At 44.9% G+C, this 18,665-nt stretch overlaps 1 protein-coding gene across 1 annotated transcript in view; it reads left to right on the top strand.

The window, feature by feature from the left end:
* The window catches only part of RCE1 (Ras converting CAAX endopeptidase 1), a 976,724-nt gene that overhangs the window by 102,409 nt on the left and 855,650 nt on the right, over nt 1-18,665 (top strand). Inside the window, exon 2 of the mRNA XM_044075996.1 lies at nt 4,889-4,991. Coding sequence (XP_043931931.1) covers nt 4,889-4,991 — 103 coding nt within the window. The remainder of the gene's footprint in view (nt 1-4,888; nt 4,992-18,665) is intronic.

The raw sequence follows: 18,665 nt of genomic DNA, 5'->3' as shown, positions 1-18,665 counted from the left end.
TGTACAGAAAGTCTCACATGGTGGCTCCATTCTCTGAATTTGCAGGATGGACGTCCCTTTCTTGTGCCCCAACCCCAAGCCATGGTGACCATGGATGCCTCCCGCCTAGAGTGGTTGGGCATTGTTTGGGCAGGACTGTTCAAGGCACGTGGACCCAAAACGAGACTGTTCTGCATATAAATGTTGTAGAGATGAGAGGGGTCCTTTTAGCGTTGCAGGCCTTTCATGCTCATCTAACTCTGGGAACTATTGCGATCCAATCAGACAATATGTCAGTGGTCTGGTATATCAACAAACAGGGGGAAGCCAAGTCTTATCCCCTTTGTCGAGATGCCATAAGAGTTTGGGAATGGGCAATCTACACCAACTGCTTTGATAGCAACGCACATTCCAGGTCGATCCAGCATCTTGGCAGACAAATTGAGCAGAACTATCCTTTCTCCCTACGAGTGGTCAATGAACCCTTGTGTAGCGGAACAGATCTTCCTCAAGTGGGGTCAGCCTTGCTGCGATCTCTTCGCATCGCCTTCCAGTGCGAAGTGCAGTGAGCTTTTCGCTCTAATCCCCCCAACGGGGGGGAAGCCCCAGAGATGCTCTTGTTCATGCTTGGCCACCCGGTCTTCCTTATGCATATCCCCTGCTTCTGCTCATGATAAAGTTCTTACAGAAAGCTCGCCGGTTGGGGAGCAGATTGATCCTCATAGCCCCATTCTGGCTTCAAGTCTGGTTCCCCTGCCTACGGTCTCATCTCATAGCTCCACCTTGGATCTTGGATCCCATTCCGGATCTGATTCGTCATCCCTCTGGAATGCTTCCTCCGAATCTGGACAACCTGAAGCTCACAGCTTGGCTGCTCCAATTCCACCAGTTTCTAGGACTCCCGGTATCTCTTCTCCTGTTAAATCTATCTTGGTTGCGGCACATAAATCCTTTACCAGGAAAATTTACTATGGAGACGCTTCTCCATTTGGGCTTCACAGAAAAATCTAGATCCTTTCACTGCTCCGATCCCAGCGGTATTAGACTTTTTGTCTCATATCTTCCAGCAAGGAGCCAGCTCTTCCACAAAGAAGGTCCAGCTGGTGGCTATTTCTCATTTCCATGTAGGGGACAATTTAGGCTCTCTCGCTGCTGCCAAAATTTGTAAGACCTTTTTGAAAGGCATTTTTCTTCTGCAACCTCCTAGTTAGAATCCATCCCTGCCGTGGGATCTGACTGCGGTTCTACAGGCCTTAGTTGTGCCTCCTTTCGAGCCCTCGGCATCAGTTGACTTAAAAATTTTGTCATGGAAGACTGCTTTTCTGGTAGCTATAACTTCAGCAAGGAGATTGTCGGAGCTTCAAGCTCTTTGTATGAAACCCCCATATCTTGTGTTTCATAAGGACAGGGTGTCTCTCAGGACTAATCCATCCTTTCTGCCTAAAGTTGCTTCTGAGACCAACATTAATCAGTCTATTAATTTGCCTGTCTTTTTTTCCCTAATTTTCAGAACAAAGGGGAGTACAAATTTCATTTGCTGGATGTTCACAGGACAGCGGCCTTTCGTAAATCTGATCAACTTTTTGTTTCCTTTGCTAAACCCTTTTTAGGGAAACCAGTTTCAAAGATGACTCTTGCTAGATGGATTTCCCTTTATATCCTACAAGCATACAGAGAGCTTGGCTTACCAGAACCAGTAGGAGTTTATGCCCATTCGACACGTTCTGTGGCGACGTCTGCAGCATTCTGGTCTAGAGATTCCCTGGATGACATTTGCTCAGCGGCTACCTGGGCTTCTCACACCTTTATTAATCATTATAAACTGGATTTGGTGTCTAGAGGAAGGGCTTCCATTGGCTCTGCAGTGCTCCATAATACCCTTCCTTAAGGGCATCCCAAGATTTCGGGTAGCTGGGGACTCTGTCCCACAGGTTGCTGATCAAATGAAGTTAACTACTTCAGATAAAGAAGTTATGTACTCACCATAACATTCCATAAAGAAGTTATGTACTCACCATAACATTCCATATATTCCATCTGAGTAGGTAAACTTCATTTGTCAGCAACCGCCCCTCCCTCCTTCCCCCTTACCTTGGCGTTATTTTTTCCTGAACTCTATATCCGGAGTTCACGAGCTGGAGGTTTGTCCTTGGTTTAGAGGTCTCTGGTTAGTTTGTTGGCGTCATGTGTGGAGTGGCAAACTTGATCTGAGGATTGGAAGGAGGTTGCAGTGCAGTATGGGTAGGGGAGGAGCTTGGAGCTCAGATCTTTTTGCTTGGTTTGCTGCCGACTCTGATCCGAAACCCACAGGTTGCTGACAAATGAAGTTTACCTAGTCAGATGGAACGTTATGGTGAGTACATAAGTTCTTTTTTTTGTATGTTTTTGTTGCCATGGTGAGCACTTCTAATTTGAGTTTCCTAGCATTAACATTTGCCATGGTGAGCACTTCTAATTTGAGTTTCCTAGCATTAACATTTACAGGGTGTAATCTGTCTTTGTTGGCATTAAAGCTTTAAAGAGCTTAATGATCAAACCACTCTTTATCTTGACTCTCGCTGGCTGTTTGAATGCGTGGAGGGTGCCTTGAATGCTTTGGAAGCTGTCTGGCTGTTCTGGCCACTAGCTGGTTATAACCCAGGTAACCAAGACTAATGCAGCAGTGATGATTTAAATATTTAGCTGCTGTTATGTTAAGTTTGTTTACACAATTGTACTTCATGTTATAATGACACCGTCATGTAAGAGTTAGTACTATGATAAGTATTCATAATGTTCATAGGTAGGTACTAGGCTATCGGCCCTAGGGCCAATATAGCCTAGCCAAACGGTACCCTGGATTTTGCCACCAAAGAAAAGTATATTGTAGTTTTTCTGTATAGAAGAGCAAAACTGTGGCAGCAGAGTTGTTTATAAAAGTAAGGAGGAGTTTTCCCACAAAAAGACTACATTTTGGCTGAAATGTTTTCAGTCATCAGTCACCCAGATCCGTTTTTGTAAGTTCACGCACTTTCTAGAGAGACTGCCTTTACCAGCATTTGAGAATAATTTGATACACGATAAGCAGGCTTAATGGGCAGGACTTGTTTTGTGCACTTGATGTAATGTTAAATTTTGGGCAAACCATCCATCCATAACCTCTTCTCCCATTTTTGCTCATGAAGTCTGAGTGTCACTTCAGCAGTGACAGTCGTCTAGAGACAAGGTCCACATCGCCAGGTGGCTAGCCCTGGAGCAGGTGTTCTTCATACCACACACTTGTGTGCACATTCACACCTATGGCAAGTTTAGTGTCCAGTCAAGCTACTGCATGCCTTTTCAGTGCGAGAAGAAAGCAAAGCAGTCAGAAACCCATGCTAAGACAGGGAGGAAATGCAGACTGTACAAAGAAGGCACCCCAGTCAATAATCAATCCAGGGAACCTCTTGTTGTGATGTGACTGCTCTATCTGCTGCACCAGTATACCACTTTTCTTAAATAAAAAACTCTGCTGTGTTCATGCTTCACTGGAAACAGCTGCCATCTCCACTGATAGTTGGCCCGGGGCTGACCCAAGGGGACACAGCTTTGAAAGTTTGCCAAAAGGACCCAGTGATTTCTGGCATAAGTCTTGCATATTCTACCACAACGTAAAAGGAAGATGTTTAATTTCCCCACCTTTAGGTTCAGGAAGACACTGCAAACTGTTTTTAGTACAGGCCAAGTGAACCCTTCATGTTGGAGGACCTGGGCACCATATTAATGCCCATGCTGAAAGTAACGAGCATACTTTTTCCTCTCATCGTTTTCTTAAAGTTCAGCTTGCCAACACAACAGACTGACTGTAAAATTAAGTGAATCCATTTGGCTTGAAAAAATGGAATTCATAACATGCACTGCTTGCGTACATGCAGGATTTTGTACAGCCAGGATGATGGGATACCCTTTAGTTGTACGTTATTGTACATGTGTGAAGTTAGTGCCTGCATAATGTCAATAAGAAAACTAAGAAGAATGAAAATGTACTTTTAAACACAAGCTGCTAATGTTCCTTTTTGTTTTCAGCAAACTACTGCAATAGTAACTCCTGGTAGCTGTAATTGAATAAGAGCTGAATGTAAATTAAGTGTATTGCTAAGTTAGGGGCAATAGAAATGGGTAGAGTATAGTGGCTTGAGTAATTAGTCCTGATGTCTGCTAAAGTGTGAAATTGTATAGAAGTGGTGTCTACTCACTTTCAGTCCATGCAGTTATGAATAGATCATGCTATTTATTTCTCATCTGCTGACCTTGATACTGTTCTACAGTATATTCCTTTTATATTACTTGAGCCTGTTAGCTTGTACAGGCATTAATTTCCTCATCTTCCTGTCACTTAACAAACCTGTATAACAGCACACTCACATTTCCAATGTGAGGTATTTACCCCCACCTTTGTTCATTCCTGCCAGCCCACTGCCTCTTTCCATCACTGAGTTTATCTGCTCCTTCCTCCCCTGGACTTTTCCAAGTCAGCTGTGGCTAGCATGGATCTGAAGGGTGTCATGGGAGGGCAATGTTGTCAACTACTTGTGCTGCCGAGAGGTATTATTATGACCTTCCCTGTATTCATCAACAACATCCAAGGACTGCTCCCCTCTGTAAATGACATCTCTTACAGGGAGAGTCTTCGAATGCCCCGCCCCTTGCAGATGGGAACACCTATCCCTGCTTGCCAGCACCTCAGATGCCCAAACCACTTATCGAACCTGGATTGCCTGCACCTTGGTTAGGGCATTATTCTTTGTGCCACTGCACTAGCTTAGTGAGCATTTATTTTAATGGTTTTGTACAGTAAGCTGGTAAATGTGAAGCTTTTAATGATGAAGTAAATGCTGATTACTGAATTATTCCAGTTATAAAATGTCCCTTTTGTCTTTTTATGCTACAGAGATCACCCAGACGTGATCAGACGGCGATTCACAAGTGTACTGATAGTTTCTGCCCTCTCTCCTCTCATCATCTGGGTATGGAGGGAGGCTACAGGATTTAAGGTATGCTTTAAGATATTCTCTTGTAAACTGACATGTTATCACCTGCATCACAAATGTTTTGTTTGTCACGTTTTTGATTACTTGTAATAGGATTCACCTTCAGATTGTGGCATGACTGTTCAGATTTATTTTATTTATTACTCTGGGGCAGAACATTATGATATACTCTTTCATAGCTATAATTAAGGAATGGAGACTACAGCTAAAGACATGTATACGTGTTCTCCAGAAGTGTGGTAAGTTTTTTTCACTTTTGAGGTTTTGGACTTGAGCAGCATTAAACTTTTTTTTTTTAATATGGGGGAGTTAATTTTAATAGTGAGTAATATGTAGATTTTCCCACCTTCTATTCCCTTTTGTATAGAAGGATATTTATTCACTTGTCCTGGACCATCTCGGAAGTCCAACACTGGTCATGTGACTTCAGTTGCATCTATTTCTGATAGTGAGGCAGTTGTATGTAGCAAGTGAACTATATCAGGTAGCTAAAGCCTTGTTCGCAGTGTTGTAACTTTAGGTTATATTCACTTCATTGTATTCTCTTCATCAGAAATAGTAGAAGCAGTGACTGATGTGGGTCTCTTGTTGAGAAAGGTAATGATGTAGCGAGGCTTTTTCACTGTTTTGATTACTGCATATTTTCCCCTACATGCTAAAAAGTTTTTCCTTTTTTTTTTTTTTTTTTGTAACTAACTGCATAGGTCATTGTTTTCCAGTCAGTAGTTATGAGTCTAATTTCGAGATGTTCTGTAACAAGCTAAAATACACATGGCCAAAAACAGGAACTGTCCTTGTGTGATGTGATATGTGTCCAAGTGTTAGAACAATGTTACTGTCCAAACAAAATTAACCTTATTACTAAAGGATTTTTTGTAATACATTTTTTTCATATTTCATTGAATGGTCTAGTCTTTTGCCTCTTCTGTTACTAATAACAATTAGCTGTCTATTCTTTATCTTGTGTATTTATTTATTTGTTAACCAGGGTAGAGCACTGATGTCTGTGGACTTTCAGGTCCAACACGGTGGACTAGATCTTTCATGCCATATGTCATGTTTTTTAATATGCTTTCACTGTTAAACTAAAATGGATATTATATATATATATATATATATATATATATATATATATATATATATATATATAATATAATATAGAAGCTCTAGCTGTAAAGTATATATATATATATATATATATATATATATATATATATAGGACTCTGTAAAGTTTGCTGTTAGTGACATTTCTTTGTGGCTCATGGCCCAGTCAGACCATCCCAGTTAAGTGGAAAATAAGTTAATATTCCACATTAAAGTTTGTTTTATTATGTTTACTGTTTGAATCAATCTAAAAGTAGAATTGCGTGTAGCATGATGGGTCTAAATCCCCACTGATGTTTAGTATTTATTTTTAATCTTTGTGAGCACTGTGGAAAAATTAATCTTGTTAAAAAGTTAATGAAACATTGTCTTATGTCTGCGGTGTTCAGAGAATAAAAATGGAAGGAAAAGTTTTTGATGGAGCTGGCAAAATTAGAATAAGCAAAGAAACTGATTCAGACAAATCATAGGATATTACTAGGCTAATGGCCCTGGGGCCCTTACAAGTCTAGCCAAGAGTTTTTACAGAATCTGTCAAGAAAAGTGTTGCTCCCAGTGGATTGTGAGACTCCGCCATCTGTCTGAGAATTCAACCTTCGACCTTTTGGCATTGATCTTCTCATTGAAACCCTCCGAGTCATTGATGTCTGTGATTCCTTCCTCTGTACTTTGTACATCTGCCTCAGTGGGGAAGGGAACTGTGCTGGGTGGGCACTTCTGGTATCTGCAGATTCAGGATTGGCATTGGTCTTGGAGGGGGATGATCGCTATTCTTCGGCAATCCACTTCAGACTCCCATCACAGTATCACCCCCCCCACCCTTCTCCAGGACACCCTGCTGTCTGCTCCTCTGCTGATTAGCAGAACTGATGAGACTAAACCCCCAGTACAGGTGCACTCTGAGTCTGATTTCTCTCTGGCAATGTTCCTAGAAAGATAACATGAGAAAGAGGGACATAGAATGCCCTACAGAGTTTCTGACATGTGGCACCAACCCAGTTGGTACAGAACATTCCCCTTGAGCCCCTCCTGAAGACTCCACATTTGGCAAGATATTGAAATTAATGAGGCAGAGGGGATCATGGCCAATGGGATCACCTTCTCAGGATAAGGAGATGTTTGAGGCCTGTCACTCTGCCTCTCTTCCTCCTGTGTATTCCAACTGCCAGCCTTCTGATTTGGCCACCAGGAGGCCATGGCAGAAGCCTGATTCCTTGGAAGTTCTCCCCAGAAAGCCTGACAAGATTCTTGGCTCATCTGTGAATGGCAGCAGTGGTCCGGGGAACTGCTGGTGGATTCTTTGTAGCAACAGCCTGCTGAAAACACAGCAACTGCCCATCCATCCATCAAAGTGTCTAGGATGAAAACAGAATGGTGAATTGTGCTTAAGCCTTGGACACTTTTGCCCTTGTAGCTTTTAAATTATGCAACAGACATGAACTGCTTCTAAAAAATTGTAGTGGAACAAGCTTTAAACAACTTTGCTAATTCCACCCATGTGTAACTTGAGAACGGTATTTAAAATTGATTAGAGAATGGGCTTACTGTATATCAGTACCCTGATTGGAGAGTGAGCGTTCTCCAGCAGGGTATTAATGCACAAGTAATGCCCACTGAAAAATGAATCTGCCACTTCACGACAGCTTATCAAGCCATGGAGCTCTGACTGAGAGAAACAGAATGGCAGCCATTATTTTATGCTCGCTAAGCCGCGCTTTTGCTGTTTAGCGAGTGTAAAATAAAAAGCGATCGTGTGTGTCCGAGAGTATATGAAAATGAGAGATGATTGTGCGTATGTGTGTTTTGTTGCGGTCTGCTTGTGAGTGAATGCTTGCATAAAAGCACAAGTGTCTGTCTGAGAGAGACTGGGGGGGGTGGAGCGATCAACCATATCTCTTGGCATACCTTTCAACCACTTAGTGCAAGAAATCTGGACAAAGCCCAGCAAAATGGGGAGGGACAAAGTCCTAAAAGTAGGGACAGATATTAAATGTTGCTCGTATAAACCTAAAACAATCAATGTTGTTCTAGCAACTTTCTAACATACATTTTCTGAAGGATTTGAAGTCTGAAACTCAAATGTATGCTATTTTTTAGTGACTTCCGTCCTCAGATCCCAGTAAATTGCAAGAAAAAGCACAACTTGGTGGTTAAGGTCTTTGCCTCCCATGTACAAGGTTCAATCCTGACCTCCAACCAATGCCAATTTGGAGTTTGCATGTTCTCCCCTGTGTCTCTGGGGTTTCTCCCATGTCCGAAAATCATGCTGAGTGTTTCCATCTCAAACTCCCCAATGAATAGAGCTGTGGGCAGCAGCACAGACTCTACATGGTGCCCTATAGTGGGAAGAGTTGTACAGACCAACCTCTTTGGGTATTTACTGTAGTGTGTGGTATCCTCAAGATAGAACACGTATCGCAGACTGCGCACCATGGAAGGGCTAGCCATTCAGTGGTGTAAAATATGGCTCTAGGTGATTCGGTCATGTTGACTACTGTCGTCAAAAATGGGCATGGGTAGTTACCGGTGATAAGTTGGTTGAGGACCTGGCCTACTCTGTCCCACACCAGGAACCCTTGCTGATGGTGGGAGGGGTATATGTGCCCTTATTGGCCAGTGTGTGCCTGCCATAAAGCCCAGCAGCCCTGGGTCAATAAACTACTGGCTGGCCTGTGAGTTGCCCAGCCTGGATTACCTGGAATAGCTCTGAGCGAAAGCTGGATGTAAAACCAACCAACCTGCCAAACATGAACTGAGAATTGCTATGCTTAATGTAGGTTCACTGACAGGATGCAGCTTGGAAGTGGATGACATGATGATACGGAGGAGGCTGGACATGCTGTGTATCCAAGAGACGAGATGGAAGGACAGTGCAGCAAAGCCACTTGGCTTGGGATCCAGAGTCTACTACTCCGGTGGAGGACAGGCTAGAAATGGTGTAGGAATTGTGGTGTGAGAGAGAGGCTTAAGAAGGCAGTAAAGGATATCATCAGAATTAATGACAGACTCATGGCAGTCAGACTCCAGTGTAATGATAGGGTAGTATTCATAATCTCAGTGTATACCCCACAGCAGGGTTGTGATAGTTTGGAAAAGAATGCATTCATACAGCAGTTGCAGGACCTACTAAATAAAGCAGGACAACATAAATTGGTGTTGATAATGGGTGACTTGAATGCACATATTGGGGCGGACAGAGAACAGGATACGAGAACTGCCTGGGTCCACATGGGTGAGACACAGGAGTAAAGGAGAAGCCATTCTAGATTTTTGTCTGGGAAATGGCTTGGTAGTAGCCAATACATGGTTCAGAAAAAGTCACAAGATCACATACCTGAGTAGTCAACAAGCAACTTGGACCTCTTCCTAGTAAGGAAAAGGCACTGGGATAGAATCCATGATTGCAAAGTCATCCCCAGTGAAACAGTCGGCCCACAGCAAAAAGATATGTGGCCGAGCCAGATATTGAAATAAGGTACATAAGGAAAGCTGGTGGTGAAATGCAGAAGTCCATGAAGTCATCAAAAGAAAGGAGGAGTGCAGGAAGAAGTGGGAGATAGAAAAGACTGACCAGGCTGGGAAGGACTACTGGTTGGCTAACAAAGAAGCTAAGAAAGAAGTTGCAGTAGCAAAGAATAGGGCATGGAGGCACTGTACCAGCTTCTGGAAAGTGACTCCGTAAGAGGTGCAAAGAAACTATATCAAGTTGCAAGGCAAAGACCAAGATAAAGCAGTCCGACACCGTTCATAAGGGATGCCAGCAGCAACCTGCTCACCAGTCCAGAGGACATCAAAGGCAGATGGAAGGAGTATTGCCAGCAGCTTCTGAATGAAAAAAACACCACAGAAGCTGTACTGCCCAAGAAACGGCCTACGATGAGAGAAGAAGAGGAGCCCACCCTAGAAGAAGTAAGAACAGTACTAAGGAAGACTAAGTCAGGAAAAGCAGCAGGCTCAGATGGGGTTACAGCAGATATGATAAAGATGCTGGGTGAAATAGGAAGAAATGGCTCCTGAGGGTACTAACAGTGTGGAGAGAGAGGCATATCCCAGATGACTGGAGAATAAGCATAATCATGCTAGTGTACTAGAACAAAGGGGACATCCACAACTGTGGGCAGTACAGAGGCATTAAACTCCTATCACATTGCATGAAAGGTCTGGAGAAGGTGATAAACGGATACGCAGAGTAGTAGAATGGGAGATAAACAGTTTGGATTCAGATCCAGATGCAGTACAATTGACCCAATGTTTGAAGTGAGACAGATACTTGAGAAGAAGCTAGAGATTAGGAGAGAGTCTAACTGGGCATTCTTAGACTTGGAGAAAGCATATGACAAGGTCCCAAGGAAGCTGATCTGGGCAATACTGCAGTAGTTTGAAGTACCAAAAACATTGATAGAATTAGTGCAGGCTGTGTACAAAGACTCAAGTATGACCAGTGTTCAGCCTCACAGAGGACTTCCCACTGGGAGTGTGTGTGCATCAGGGTTCAGCTCTGAGCCCACTGCTGTTCATACTGGTGATGGACTACATTAACAAACAGGTTGGGGGCGACAGATCAACAAAGCTGCTGTATACTGTCAGATTCTGAGCTAGAACTTCAGCAAAGGATAGGAGAATGGAATGCTAATCTGAAGGCACCTGGGATAAAACTAAGCACAGATAAGATGGTGGTAATGCAACAAATTGGGGAAATCAGAAAAAGTTAAGAATAGAGATAGAAGGGAAGATAGTGGAGCAGGTTAACAGCTTCTAGTGTCTGGGAGGGGTTGTTGAGGAAAACAGTAGTCTGAATGAAGAGGTCAAAGCTAGAATCAGAGGGGCTGCAGCCAACTGGCAGAGTATCAGGTGTAGTCTGTGACAGAAGAATGCCAAAAAAGTTGTAAAGTAAGGGTACAAGACAGTGGTGTGACCAGTACTACTGTATGATACAGAAACCTGGGCAGTAAAGACAGAACAGTTGAAGCTAGAGGTGATGGAAATGAAGTGTGAGAAAGGTGGTTGGATGCACACTGCGGGACAAACAAAGAAACGAGGACGTAAGAGCAGAAGCCAGAGTAGCTCCAATTGCAGAAAAGATCAAAGAGAACAGGTTATGGTGGTTTGGGCACATGTAGAAAAGCAGAGGACAATCTGGTGAGAAAAATTTGGGATAGACAGGAGGGAAGGTAAGAGGAAGCGAGGATGTCCAGCAAAGAGGTGGATGGATTGTGTAAAAGAAGATCTGCGACAGTCGGGCATGAGTGTTGAAGCCACTGAATCGAGAGAGTTGGCGACAGTTAACACGATACCCTGACCTCCTGTAGAAAAATGGGGGAAAAGGGGGCTGATGATGAGATCAAAAATATGAGCCAAAAATCTGGACAGTTGAGAGGTATGCCTCTTGACACAAATAATGGAGAATCAAAGGGCTGAAAACAGGGACGGATTTTAAATATTGCTCTTATAAGCTGAAAAAGTTGTTAGAGTAACAGGGTTTTCATTAACATGCATTTTTTTTTCTGAAGCCGAGATGTGTGTGTGAGAGAGTGCGCGCGGGAGATGACTACTGGCAGCAGTAAAGAGGTTTACAAACATCTGCATCTTTCAGCTGAAGAAATCTGGATAAAGCCCTAAAATAAAGGGGGAACAAAGCTGTAAAACAGAAGCTTAAAGCTGATATTATTAATCCTCATTCATTCCTTATATGTGGGTATTGGTTCTGACCTCGGAACCCAGACGGCCATTTTCCAAGCTCGTGTCGGCTACAAACTCTCAAGCTAAAAATCTCTTACCCAGAATTCCCCTCTTCCCTGTTACCTCAGATTTCGTTTCCCACTTCGCCATTCGGTCGTGTCAAGATACTTCTCTTGAGCCAAGTACAATATTTTATTGTCATTACTAGTCTAAAACAACTTTTTTTCTCAGAAAAGTTACTACATTGTTTTCTCTTACCTTATCGCATTTAGCGACTATCCCTTCTTGAATCTTTTCAATCCCCTTCAACCTATTTACCATGAGGTATTTTCTTCTTTACCATTGTTGGTAAACCCCTTTTCCTCCTTACCTTGGGTATTTCTTGTACCATTGCTGGTATTCTTTCTGGTTTTCCTCCTTTCCTAACATGGCAGATAAAAAAGGTAGTCCAGGATTTAAGAGATGTTTAGATTGTGGCCATAAATTACTTACTTCAGGTGCACATTCCCTGTGTGTTTATTGCTTGGGTGTGCCTCATTTATCAATTGACCCACCCTGTGGAATTTGTAAGAATTTCTCTAACAGGACATTGATTGAGAGGAAAAATAAATTGTTATTGAAGGGGCTACTTAAATCTCCTTTTTCAGAGGATATTTCTGGGTTGGAGGCTTCAACCCCTGCAAGATCTCATAAGAAAAAGACTGATAAACATGCAAAGTCCAAATCTCTTCCTTCGTCCCTGGCTGGGGACTCCCACCAACCGAGACCCAAGAAGGCTAAGCTTTCCACTTCGGATCTGACTTTTTCGGCTCCAGCGCTTTCGGTGCTTAGACTTTCGGCACCATCTGTGATTTTGGCACCGACTAGCGTGCCCTTTACCATATCGGTACCGAGGGGCTCCTCGTTTCAGACGTCTTCACTAGCACCGACTATCCAGTCGGTGCAGACTGTTGTTACATCAGTTCAGACACCTTACTCAGAACCGACAACCGAGTTATTGATACCGATTTTTTTCGGTTCCAGCCTCGGCACCGACCTTATCGTCGGTGCAGACCATGACTTCGGCACCGATTGATTTCATCGGTGCAGACACCTGTAGTGCAGTTTCTTACGGCCCTGTTGTTTTCAATGCAGACTGCTGAGGTGGGCACTGAGCTTGCCCCATCTTTGGATAGAACTGACTCTTCCTCAGCCATGTCCGTGAAATCCACTAGAAGCCTCACTGAACACGATGTGTTGCGTCTTGTGGATCAAGTGCTTTTGGCCAGAGGTATCCCGCCCATCAGGACCTATCCTTCCTTGGGAGGTGATCACCCTTTGCCAAAGACCCCTACTTGTTCTCCTCTCTCATTGCCTTTGAAGCCCCTTGATACAACAGTCTTCCCCCTCTATGGTTCCCTTTATGGACCTCACTAAGGAACCGCAGTTGCCTTCGTGGCAGGAGAGTTTTGCTATGACCCAGGATGTCAGCTGTGGCATATGTAATTTGGTGTTTCACAGCCATCCAGGGACTCCGAGTAGGCAGGCTGAGCCACTTAGGGGAGGGGTGACCCCTGTCCTGAACATTCACCCCTTTTCAGGTGGACCGGCCTTCCAACTAATGGAGAAGGCTTTGACGTCGGCTGGCGATACTATGCTATCAATCTCCTCTGCACCGCAGTGTACACAAGTCTCTCCTAGCAGACACCGGGCGTAAGGGCCTCAGGATGTACTCCCACAGGAAACCCCTTTTGCATTGATTTTCCCAGCTTTTCCCTCTGAGGAAGTTCATTGAAAAAGCTCGTGCAAGAGGAAGCACATGGACTCTGCAGAGGAGTCCCTTACTGAAGAGACAGACTTTGATGATGGGGAAGGGTCCCCTCAGTCATTCTCCAAGGTATCCTTTGGTGACATCCTTGAAATCCTTAAACAGAGAGGTGATGGCAGCCCTCTAACCCAACCTCTGAAGAGTCTGTGTTCCTGCAGGCCTTTCGTGCCCGGCCCCCTACCTCCTGGGTTACTCCACCTGCAGATGAACTGGTCCGGCTCGTCATGCAGCGTGTGTGGAAGGCTCCTGACACCATTGAGGCCATTCCCCGGAGGCCAGATAAAATTTTTTCCCCTCCTGCTACTGACCCCCATTGGTCCAAAGGTCTTCCTGTAGACGCTCTGGTGGTGGCGGCCGCAACCAAGATGGACCTGGCGTAAGAAGAAAGCCAGACTGTCCATCCGCCCAACAAATAGTCCCGGGCTCTGGGCAGAATAGGGAAGTGTACTTTTGCATCAGCGACCTTTGCTGTCAGGTCCCTGAATTATATGACACACTTTACCAGGATTCAAAGGGATTTAATTTCTGAGCTCTCTGAAACTCTCTGGTGCCATGTCTGATGAGGTCCGTGACAAAGTGGCCTCTCAGCTGGCCACTATTGAATCGATATCTAACTCCTCCATGCACCTGATATCAACTCATGCATCAGAAGGAGCAGCTAGAGTGGCGAGTTCAGGCGTTGTTCTGAGACGACATGCTTTGATGCGCTTATGTAATTTTGCGGAACCTTCAAGGTTTCCTTTCTCAATGCTCCCATTGAAGCCTCTTCATTGTTTGGACCCAAGATTAAAAGCACACTGGCCAGATGTGAACAGGATGGTAAGACCCTTTCTGTTGTGGGTGTCTGTTGTTCTTCCCCTCAACGTGCTTCCTCCAGAAACCAAAAGAGTGGGAAGATATGGTACAAAAAAATCTCAGGGTCCTTTCCTTGACACACAGGCCGAGTTCTCCCCTAGAGGCAGAGGGGGAAACTCACAGGGAAGATGCCCTTTTTGGGGCGGGGGGGTCCGCGTAACCAGGGTTCCAGGGACTCCTTTCCTGGCCAATCCTACCAGCGCTCCTGAAAAGCGGCCCAACTCCTTTCCTCTAGAGGCGGTTGGGGGTTGTTTCTCCTTGTACCCTTTTGCCTGGCTAACCATCACCACCGACTCTTGGGTACAAAGGATAATAACCAGAGGTTACCATATTCCCTTCGATCTTTGTCCTGCCCCCCAACAAACTTACCCAACGTTCCACCCACTCAAAGGGAAGAAGCAGCATTGGAGATATCAAAGCTGCTAAGAAAGACTCATCCAAATAGTCCCTCCAGCCCAGATAGGATCCAGATTCTGCTCGACTATTTTTGGTGCCAAAGAAAACCAGGGACTGGAGACCAATTTTGGATCTCAGTGTATTGAACAAGTTTGTGAGGGTACAAAAATTCCAGATGGTCACAATACAGTCTATCCTCCCGCTTTTGGAAAAAGATGATTGGATGTGCTCTATAGATCTTAAAGATGTGTACAACCACATAAAAGTGGACAGGCCATCAAGAAGATTTCTACGCTTCCGTGCTGGAGACGGTCACTACCAGTTCAGAGTACTGCCTTACGGACTCTACAGCCCTCAGAGTGTTCACAAAATGCGTTGCAGTCATCACAGCTTACTTGCAACTACATGGATTCCAGGTGTTTCCATACCTAGATGATTGGCTCATCTCCACCCCCACCAGACATCTATTGGAAGAAGCCCTGGCATACTCTCTCCTCACTGCAGAAAGGCTAGGCATAACCATAAACTTGCAAAACTCCAATCTCACCCTATCTCAGTCCACAAAATTCATAGTCATCTTGGATACAAAGAATTGTAGAGCATCCATTCCAGAGCACAGAATTCTAAGGATAAAGCAACAACGGATCCCAATCCTTTCAAGAGAGAAATCCACAGCTCACTCTGTCCTACAGCTGTGGGTTCCAAGGTAGCCTCCATCACCAATGACCCCCTGGCCAGGTTTCACATGAGGCTTCTACAGTGGCTACTGCTCACCCAATGGTATCCTTTTCAGTATCCTCTTTCACCCAAGATTCGACTAACTCACAGGTGCAAACAGAATTTAAATTGGTGGATGACACACATCCCGTCACAATGGTCTCGCCCCTTCTCCCCCCAGCAGCCCAAGGCTACAGTGACCACAGACGCCTTCCTGATGGGGTGGGGGTGGGGGGCTATGTCGGGGACAAGACAGTCCAAGGTACTTGGTCCGAATTGGAGGCCCAACTGCATATAAATGTTCTAGAGCTGAGGGCGGTGCTTCTGGCGTTGCAAGCATTCCATCCCCTGCTGCTATCTGGGACTATTAAAATACAATCAGACAACATGGCGGTGGTCTGGTACATCAACAAACAGGGCAAAACCAAATCTTACCCACTTTGTCGAGAGGCCATGTGGATATGGCAATGGGCGATGGCTACCAACAGTTCTATTCTAGCAACTCACATTCCTGGAAGTTCCAACGTGATAGCAGACTCAGCAGGTGCATTCTACAACCTCATGAGTGGTCTGCTATCCCTTGATAGTGGCGGAGATCTTCTACCGCTGGGGTCTTCCATGCTGCGACCTCTTTGCATCCTCGACAAACTACAAATGCAGCAACTATTTCGCCCTGATTTCCCCCTCCGGGACAGTCACCCAGGGACGCTCTAGTCCACGATTGGCCCTCGGGTCTTCTTTATGCATTTTCACCTCTTCCCCCTCATTCCCCGGTTTCTGAAGAAAGCCCGCAGATTGAAGAGCAAGGTGATCCTCATAGCACCATATTGGCCTCGTCTGATTTGGTTCTGCTTCCTTTGTCCTCACCTGCTAGATCAACCATGGACTCTCCATCCAACCCCGGGGTTGATCTCCTATCCACATAATCTGATTCATCCCAACTTGGACAGCCTGAAGCTCACAGCGTGGCTCCTCCAATTCCCTTGATTTCCAGGCAGAATGATCTTACTTAGCCAGTACGGGACATTCTTATTGCATCTCATAAGTCTTTCACTAGAATTACTTATCTAAGCAAATGGAAAAGATTTACCCTTTGGCTTAATGGAAAAGATTTACCCTTTGGCTTAAAGAAAAGCAAGTAGATCCCTTTTCAGCACCAGTGTCAATAGTACTGGAGTATGTAGCCGCCCTATTTCAATCGGGTCTATCGTTCTCTACCATTAGATTTCATTTGGCTGCAACATCTAATTTTCATGGGGGTGTCCAAGACTCCTCTCATGTCACGCAAATTATGCAAGACCTTCATAAAAGGTGTGAATAATCTAAAGCCCCCTTTCAGAGAACCTATTCAACCATGGGACCTGTTAGTTCTACAAGCTTTGACAATCCCACCTTTCGAACCAGCTTCTTCTTGCGACCTCAAATACTTGTCATGGAAAACCTTGATGTTATGTAGTCCAATCTCGCCTATAGTCTTACCCGTGGGTTCGGAGCCGAACCTCTGCTTCCACTCAGCCATACTCTAGCTCGAAGTCTTTCAATTGGCTGGGCTAAGAAGGTATCCCATGCTGCACTGCTCCTTTTCCTCAGATCTCATTTGCTGCTCATATAGCTCGGACGTGGTCTCGCTCTTGGCTGTGGCTAAGTATCACTTTTGTCTTTATTGACAGTTTTTTGCTTCCAAAAAGCTATTTTCATAGCTGTGTGTGTACTGGTCTAATATTTGGTGTAAATTTTTTTTCTGGTATTATTGTCTTTTGTGGTGTCCCGCCAACTGTTTCCCCTATGGGCTAGGCCCATTTCAGTTAGAGGACCTAGTCCGCCCCTTCTTCTGTGTTGCTTGTTAGTAGGTACCTATCCCTCTGGCTAGGACCGTTTAAGTCAGAGTACCTAGTCTTTTCCTTGTGTTCCTGTTGAGACCGATTAAGTTAGAGGTCTTTTGTACTTGCCTGTTGGTTTTGCTTAGTTCCCGCGCTTTATACATTAACGGTTGATCATTATTAACAGTTGGTGTTTTTTGTCATTATGTCTAAGGATGCGAAAGAGCATAAGCTCTCTGGCTTTAAGAAATGTACTAAATGTGGTTATAAGATGTCTCACTAATGGACACTATGTTTGTGTGTATTGTCTGGTGGCTATTCACCTCCAGGAATCTTGTACATTTTGCCATGCATTTAGCCTGCGTATTCTTCAGGAGAGGAAGAACTAACTAATTTTGAAAGGACTAATGAAACCCTCCTTCGAGGAGGATTTGGGAAAGGCTTCTAGCTTAAAGTCCTCTCCCTCTCTAAGAGTAAAACTTCTAAGGGTAAAAAGCGTTCTCAGGCTCCATCTGTATCCTCGGAGCCTTCGGAGAAATTAGTGAACTCTACTGTGGCATCCTCTGCTCCACTGTCCTCGGAGCCACAGGAAGTTAGTGTATTGACTGAATCTGCTTCGGCTCCAAGTTCCTCGGAGCCAGTTGCGGAGGTGATAGTTAGGAGCCATTCTCCAAATTTTAGGCCGATTTCTCCTCCTCGTAGGTCTCCTTCGGAGAGGATGTCTAGATCGCCTTCTTTATCTTTTAGGTCCTCCAGGACTCTTTCAGATGTGGATGTAGATAGAGTGGTGCAGAGACTGCTCCAGTCACCGGTACTGGCAAAATAGTTTTCGGCTCCAGCCCAGTCGACTCGGGAGCCTGTCACCCAACCAGCATTAATACTTCCGATTTGAATCTCCGCTTTCGGAGCCACAGTGGTTGGCGCTGTCTGATGTCCCTAGATCGGCTCTGATGGCCCATCCTGGCTTATCGGCTCTGGCTTCAGCTCCAATCCCGTCTGCTCAGTCCACGGGGTCCAGGACTCATGGTTCCTCAGTCGGACCCGAGGGGGAGGGCTCTGGTCGCTTTTCGGCTCCTAGTCTCCCTCTTGGTGCTTCAGTACGGGGATGCCCGACCCCTACTTCGGCTTCGGATGTCCCTTCTGCTCAGAGGTCTTCCATGGCTGGTCGATCTTCGGAGCCCGGGGGACCAGCTCTCGAGGCCATGTGGAGTGCACTGGCCAGGCCCTCAGCGACCTCATTCTGCATGGACACTGTCCTCGCCAGATGTTCTTCATCTCACATTGCTGCAGTCCTTCAAG

Source organism: Protopterus annectens, chromosome 6.part1 (assembly GCF_019279795.1).
Source record: "Protopterus annectens isolate FY-2018-M chromosome 6.part1, PAN1.0, whole genome shotgun sequence".
NCBI classification, from domain to species: Eukaryota; Metazoa; Chordata; order Ceratodontiformes; family Protopteridae; genus Protopterus; species Protopterus annectens.
This window is presented reverse-complemented; position numbering and strand designations above follow the sequence as displayed.